At 32.8% G+C, this 7,895-nt stretch overlaps 1 protein-coding gene across 1 annotated transcript in view; it reads left to right on the top strand.

The window, feature by feature from the left end:
- The first annotated feature begins 6 nt into the window (after positions 1-6).
- The window catches only part of Atg3 (autophagy related 3), a 25,208-nt gene continuing 17,319 nt past the window's right edge, over positions 7-7,895 (top strand). Inside the window, exons 1-3 of the mRNA XM_010630132.3 lie at positions 7-139; positions 2,894-2,935; positions 6,231-6,280. Of these exons, the coding sequence (XP_010628434.1) occupies positions 68-139; positions 2,894-2,935; positions 6,231-6,280 (164 nt within the window). The 5' untranslated portion in view covers positions 7-67. The remainder of the gene's footprint in view (positions 140-2,893; positions 2,936-6,230; positions 6,281-7,895) is intronic.

The raw sequence follows: 7,895 nt of genomic DNA, 5'->3' as shown, positions 1-7,895 counted from the left end.
ACTCCCCGGTACCTGTCCGCTGCCCTCCCTACCTGGTCGCGGGGCCGGCCGCTGCTCCGGCCCCAGGATGCAGAATGTGATTAACACAGTGAAGGGAAAGGCGCTGGAAGTGGCTGAGTACCTGACCCCAGTCCTCAAGGTAAGCCGGGCCGGGCTTGCCAGGGGCTGTCGGGCGCGCACTGTGCCCTGCAAGGACCGGCCGCGAGAGGGGCCCCTGTTCTAGGCGGGGAAAGGTTCAGGGGTAGGACACAGAGAAGGGGCAGTCCTCCTCTGTGGTCTTCCTTGGCTGCTCTTTAGGGCTTCTTGGCTTTTCAGACATGGAGAGTTGGATCCACCCTCAGTGCGAGCCCGTTTCTCCCAGTCATTGCTCTCCCCGGCTGGGTACGTCGGGTGGAAAGGTGGTCCATAACTAAGACTTAAGAATGTTAAATCTTAGCATAATTTTTAAACGAGCATTTTTGGCTTATTTTTTAAAAAATGAAGTCAGTTTTGGTAGCAAAATGACATATGTCCCTTTTTTTCCAAGTTTTATAGAAAACTCTTCTAGTATCAAATAGGTATACTGTAATTTAGGTCCCAACTAGTTTAGATTTCAAAGGAACAAAGTGAAATTGATACCACTAGCTCAGTAACATTGAGCACAGCTAAGTAACAGAACCTCCTTGTCAAGCTTACAAAATAGCTGTAACTGGTTATCTTGGACTTACTTAAGTGGTAATAAGCAGCTTGACTCACTTGAGTATTTAATTTTTGATATTCTGTATTGACATCAGTACAAAAGTTTTAAAGTAGAAACTGGTAGAGTAGCTGTTACAGTAGTGACACGATTGTTTCTTATTTTCACAGGTAAATTTCTACAATTGCAAGTTTTTTCTTTCATCACTTTTATAACAAAAATTTTGTTATAAGTTTACTTTTGCTTTCTGAAAAGTGAGCAAGTAAATCAATGGCAAGTTCTTGGTTTCTTTGGTTCTTTTTTGAGCTTTTAATTAGAATTTTATTGATCTTAGTGTAGGAATGAAATGAAATATTCTGATATAGTAATAAATAATGGGTAATTTTCTTTGCTCCTTTTCATTGACAAAGAGGAATGTTAGGTCTGTACTTTTTAAATAACTACTTATTTAAAAAATTCGTTTAAAGATAATATCTTGTTGGATCAAGTAAGAAAAAAAATCAAGAAGTTATTCATGACAATCCTTTATTGCTCTGCTTATGTTTATTTGCTGTGAAAGTCAATTTAGTTAAAATTATCCAACTATTTAAAATTTGAAAATAGTTTCAACATTTGCACCAAATGCTTTTTTTTTTTCCTTTTCATTCCTTTTGGTGTGTGTTGCCTTTTCAGAACAGTCCCTGAAGATGAATCCTCCTCATGATTTTAATGTATAGCTGTTACAATTGTTTGGTTTTGAGGCAAAATAACCAAAAGACCCTCAAATTAAATATACAGTTTTTTGGGGGGGAGTACTGGGGATCGAACTCTGGTCTTTGCGCTTGCAAGGCAGGTAGCAGAACCACTGAGCTAAATCCCTGGCTCTAAATAATACAATATGCTATTTAATATGCCAGTTGCATTTTATTAAACATATGACATAGCATTGTTTTGAGAAATCATTTTAATGTTTCACCAACCTGAAAAGAAATTGTTACCATGTTAGAATGTATTACCTGTATTTTTATTATAAAGGAAATCAGAATTGATGATCATCTTGTCACTCTTGTGCTGAATCTTTACAGTTTCCTACTAGATGAGGGAAGGCAAGGAGAAGAAAAAAATCCTTAAGAAAGAACTAGGAGTCTTCTTTTGACAGTAAAAGTTAGGAAAGGTTATGTTTTATTTTGAGGACATACACACAGTAAAAGCCCGAAGTCCTCACAATGATTTTTAAGGCTTATTTCTTGATCTGTAGAGATCCTCCTGTCATCTGCTATGTTCTAGGATCACTCCTGTGTAAGAGCCAGCCTTTGGTACTCCATCGAGTAGTCTTACATCTGAGCAAGAAGAGCATGTACTCTTTCCCTGAAATACTTATTCTCCTGTAGACAACCTTTTATGGCTTGTTCATTTACTTAGTTGTTCCAGTCATCTATTTAAACCTTTATTCTCTTATACTGTTTTTATTGGCCATTTATCCTCCACCACTCAACAGTTTCCCAGTGTGCTTCATTTTTCTTCATGATATGGTGCACATTTCTTTCTCATGTAGAATGTAAGCTTCTTTTGATTGCTAAGATGAATTTGGTGAATTTTATTTACACCTATATCCTATTGCCCCATACTGCCTAGTACTTAATAGTAAATATTTGTTGAGATAATAACATTTATTCACTAAATGAACCTTTGCATTTTTGTAGACTACCACAAAATCTTACAAATTTAGAAAAATTTAATAGATAGCACCCTTTACAGGAAAGAACATTATTTTACTGTATTGGTGGAAATAATAATGGGACATACTAAGAAATTTCTGCTTTTGGTTTCTAATGTTACTTGATTTACATTAGACATTGGCTGAATTGTAAGGTATTTACATACCTTTAAGACGTTTTTACGCTGCTGTGAAATAAAGATGATTGTTCATTTTATAGAAACATTGTAAGACTTCATGTTTGTTGAAACCTTGGAATGTTTTTTTCTTAGAGGTATTTATTATAACTGATCAAATTGCATTGTAATTATTTTCATGTCAGTTTCTTATATTAGACTTGTATGTCATTGTAGTGAAATACCAGTGATACACACATACAATTTATACATTGTTGTAGTCAAGTACCAGTGATGGTATATGCAATTGTCTAGGAGGGTTCCAGACAAATAGTTGCCCCCAAAGCATTTTTTAGTTGAAAATAAAATATGTTGTAATACTGTTGATATTTTCTTTTTCTTTAGGAATCAAAATTTAAGGAAACAGGTGTAATCACCCCAGAAGAGGTGAGTGATGAAGATATCCTGAAGCTTTTATATTTTAGGGTGTATTAAACTGGGTGTCTCCACTGCTTCATAAGAAAACGTCTTGAACTTTCTAACTTGAACTTTCTGAGTAAAATTAGATTTTTGCTGGTTATATACTGATGATAAGTATTTGTACTTCCCATAAAAGAGAAGATGTAACTTCCTTTTTACTTTGCCACTTCCGGTATTTCTCTGAAGTTCTTCTTTCTTTAGAAATGAAGGTGGCAGAAGGATGGAAAAGATTTCTATGGTCACTTACATTTTACTCACATTTTTATTATATTGAGCTGTACAAGTGGGCTGTGTAGTGTTTGCTGTGTTTTGGATCTGCTATACTAAATGTGAATTTTCATGATTTCCATGTGTAAATTTTCACTGCTTAGTTATTAAATTCTCTCTTAATATTCAGTGTAAATATTGTATTTGTTAGATTCTTTCCACTTTTTTTCACTTTTTCAACTAAACACGTAATGTTGAAGTTGGTTAATATTTCATGGGCCATTGTATTTTATTGATTTTTGAGAGGGATGATTTCCATGTGTAAATTTTGTTCACTGCTTAGTTATTAAATTCTCTCTTAATATTCAGTGTAAATATTGTATTTGTTAGATTCTTTCCACTTTTATAACTAAACATGTAATGTTGAAGTTGGTTAATATTTCATGGACTAGTGTATTTTATTGATTTTTTGATAGGGGGACAGAACTGGGGATTCAACCCACTGTGTTCACACTGAAATGTGTCCCTATCTCTTTTCACACTGTGATAGGATCTCCCTAAGTTACCCAGGTAGGACTTGAACTTGGGTGCCTCTTGCCTCAGCCTCCTTCAGTCCTGGAATTATAGGCATGTGCTGCCGTGCCTTGCTTATTGAACTTCTACAACAGAATTATTTTTTGAGGACACATTTCATTGTTTGACAAATTTGTATTATGAAAGCATTCTTCATTGAGGTAGTTTATTCCTAGCAAAGTAAATACTAAAAAACCTTTTAAACTCCAATTTTGCAAATAGTTGTAGTTGGATTAAATTTGTTATTAACAAAAGGCAAAAAATTTATTTAAACTTGATTTTTAATTCACTGAAAACTACTCATTGGTAATACAGTTGTATTGTTTTGAAAGAAATGTTTTTGAGATCAGTCATGTTGTATAATGATGCCCACAATAAAACAGAAACCCTAAAATGAACTGTTAAACTGATGAAAGGAGTTATGAATTTTCCTTAAAAAAATTTTCAAGGCAAAATTAATACATCTGGGTACAGAGCTTATAATGCTAGATTGGAGTACAGCACAATTACGGGATTGAATGAGATTAGAATGAGTCTGGAAGAGGAAGATGGGAAGGCAGCATTTGCTCTGGATAACTTCTGTACTGAGTTGATTTATTCATTTGTTTCATTTTACTGTTTCTGAATAAAATTTTCAAAATTCTGTCTGTTAGTGGCCAGCTATCTTTTTGTTTGAGAGGTGTCAGAGTCTTTGTGTTTAAGAAGAGGGGCAGCAATATCTAATAATGTATTATCTGAAGAAAATATCACTGGATGTGTTTTTTGAGTTGTATTAATAGAGAATAGATTGAGGAATAAAGTTGCTCACCAGATGTAAAGCTTGATTCTATCTTATTGGAGTTATTTATTGATAAATCCCACAAGAGGGTAAACACTAAGAGAAAGCTACTACAAGCAATATGATGATTTGAAATGTGACTATGTTACAAGTTATTTGAATATACACAGCAAATAATAATGGCTGTTGCTAGTAAGGGCAGGTGCACGAGTGTGCTAATTACAGTGCAATTCTGTGTTTTTTAAAATAATTTTTCTTTTTAGGTTGTTTAGTTGTTGTTATTTTTTAATAGATAATATCAGATTGCAGAATAAACTTAGTCTTGTGATTTCAAGGAAATATACCATAACGAATTTTTAAAGTTGTTTGGTTTGCATTTTGTTATTACTTTTGATGGTAGTAAATTAATTTCCGATAACCATAGAGCTAAAAGTAGTTTGGTTCCAGTGGCCCCCAAAATACTACTGAAATTACTGTTTTCATTTTCTTTTTTGTCTTCATTTAATAAGTTTAAATAATAAGGAAATTTAAAAAATGAAAGAACAAACATTTCTATATCTTCTGTTGGGAATGTAGTTGCTGTATCTTATTTTGATGATGTACCATCTTAAAAGAAGTTATCTTCAGAATTGTTTCTTGATAAAATTTTATTTTCTCAAAGTATAGTATTTTATGTGGGCATACTTTCTCCAATGGGCATTAAAGAACTACATGAATTGTACTTTTGCTGTGTAATTAACTCCTGAACAATACAAGATTTTAAAGTAGAGCTGTTGTGAAATAGAGGTAATTGAGAAAGGTTTGTACACATACTGCTTGTATTGGAACACTCATTACGCTTGACAGACTTTCACTTTCTTTTCTTAAAAATGAGGAATTCTGTCCTTCAGTGAGATCATGTTATGTCCATGTAAACTAGAAATTCTCAAAAGATTAAACTGCTTCTTAATGAGTTTTTTATTGCTAAAGAAAACCAAAAGCTTGTATAATATTCAGTCTGCCCAGAAAGCCCAAGCTTCTTAGAAGATTCAGTTTCTTAATTTTGTCATTCCCAAAAGTTCTTATTTCTTTTGTTGGGTACTACATTTGTCTGTCTTGTTAATGATTCCTTTAAGAATGTGATAAAGCTTTCAAAATTGGCCATTATTTAAATGAAACAAATAAAATACAACACTGGGTATGTAACTCAGTGGTAGAGTGCTTTCTTAGCATGCAACAATCCTAAACACTGGGGAAAAAAAAAAGCTTATACTGATGTGATGTGATAGAGATTTACATCATAGACTTGTATCTATTACTGATATTTTCAAAGATTTTAGTTGAGTTTTCATTTACTAGCACAATTCTCTGTATATTTTATTTATCTATAAAAAGGATCTTGACATCTTAGTTTCTGTAGCCTTACCCTTATTAATTTAATAATATTGTATGTTTTGGGCATTATATAGTCAAATAATAAAATTGAATTAAGAAATTATACACTTTTTTCTTTTGAAATTTCACTTTTCATAAATGTTTAAACTCTTAAGTTTAATAATAATAAAAAATAGATCCTCAGGTTGATAGAGCAGGTTTGGTTTGGTTTTCATTTTAATTATTAGGTATAAAGGTTACCTAAGGTAATCAGTTTGGTATTTTGCCAGCCTGCATTCGATGGTGTTTAATTTTTCTTTTTCCTGTTTTTATTTCTTCCAAATCCTAAAGTTTGTGGCAGCTGGAGATCACTTAGTCCACCACTGCCCAACATGGCAATGGTAAGTAAGTTTAAATGAAAAGTAAAGAAGCTTTAGAATTATCATAATTTGCATATAGCTTAGTGCATGAAAATTACAATGTCAAATTTTTTTGTTTATTTTGTGTTTTGTCGATATGCAGTTCAGGCTGACCTTGAACTCGCTATGTAGTCCAGGTTAGCCTTGAACTCCCAGTGATTCTCCAGCCCCAGCCTCCCAAGTGCTGGATTACAGGCGTGAACCACCACACCAAATTCAATGAACTTTGTTTAGTAGATTTTTCTATTAAACTGTACCCCAGTGGTACTTAAAGGGACAAAAAGTGGGCATTACGTCTAATTTTATTCTTGTTAGCACTAAAGATGGACATGTTTGAGATAAATCTCCTTTGTAGTGTCTAGGTCGAATCCTGTAGTTCCTTAAAAGAAAAATTCAGAAGTTTAATAAATTTGATCATTTTCTTTTTTTTCAAATAAACGTTTATTAAACATTTTTAATGACAAGAAATACATACATTTTCTGGGAGTTTTATGTTTTCTTTAAAACCTGAAACAGACCTTTTTTTTTAAGATTGAAAGGTATGTTCTCTCTTTAGTAATTAGCTAACCTTAAATGTTCATGATACCAATTAAGGTCTTAACTGTAAATTTGCTTGTAATAGACTTCAGATTTTATTTTCTTCATTAATGTAACTACTAAAATAATGTAGCATATATTTTAAAATATGAATAAAGCAATGTTTTGAAACAAATACATTTTCATTGTTTTTAAGTATTAATGTTAAAAAGTTCCTGAAAAAATAATCGTAACAGCAGCAGATCTGTTTTGGAATTTGTCACCTTGTTTGGCTGCATCAACTTGTTATATATATATATTTTTTTCTTTTTATTGAGTTTATTGGTACAATCTAGGTATACAGTACAGTTACATTCATCATTGGGATTCTGTACCTTTACATAATAGGTCTTGATTCTCATTTTTCCCCTTGTCCCTGCCCTCCCTTCACCCCCTCCTCCCCTCCCCATTTACAAACACTTTATTTCCATTTTTTCAGTTTCTCATATTTTTTTCCTCTCCCTTATTACCTTTCCCCTACCCTTCCCACTTTCCCTACACCTTTAGCCCTTTACTTCCTATTTCACATTATTAATTATCTCATTAGGATCCTGTGTACTATTGTAGTTTTTCACACCAAAGAAACTATTTGGTATTTCAGTTAAAGAAATCTCTGTATGAACATTAAAAATAGGCAATCCTAAAATAAAACTAAAAAGGAAAGTAAAAGAGAAAAGGCAATGATGTAACATCCAAATAATCCTTAATTCTGGAGATGAAAATGGTCCTTGAACATATTTAAATTGCTTCTTGCTCTTATAGTCTTATCTTATTCTTTTTTTCATTATTTAGAGAATACTTTATTAGTTTCTGTAATCAAACCCACGTAGATATGACCTTATGTATTTAGTACAATGTGTTACCCCTGTGCACATGGAAAAAATAAATTAAAAAAAATTAACATTTCTAGACCAATATGGCTGTCAATTTTTGTACAGTGCCAACTCAACACAGTAAATTGGGATGACTTTTTCCAAAGTTGGCAGCACTGTTAAAGTTTCCCAAAATTCAATTTATATAT

The sequence above is a fragment of the Fukomys damarensis genome, unplaced genomic scaffold, assembly GCF_012274545.1.
Source record: "Fukomys damarensis isolate Sample0158 unplaced genomic scaffold, DMR_v1.0_HiC HiC_scaffold_24, whole genome shotgun sequence".
NCBI classification, from domain to species: domain Eukaryota; kingdom Metazoa; phylum Chordata; class Mammalia; order Rodentia; family Bathyergidae; genus Fukomys; species Fukomys damarensis.
The sequence above is the reverse complement of the archived record's forward strand: the minus strand, read 5'-3'. Positions and strand labels throughout refer to the sequence as shown.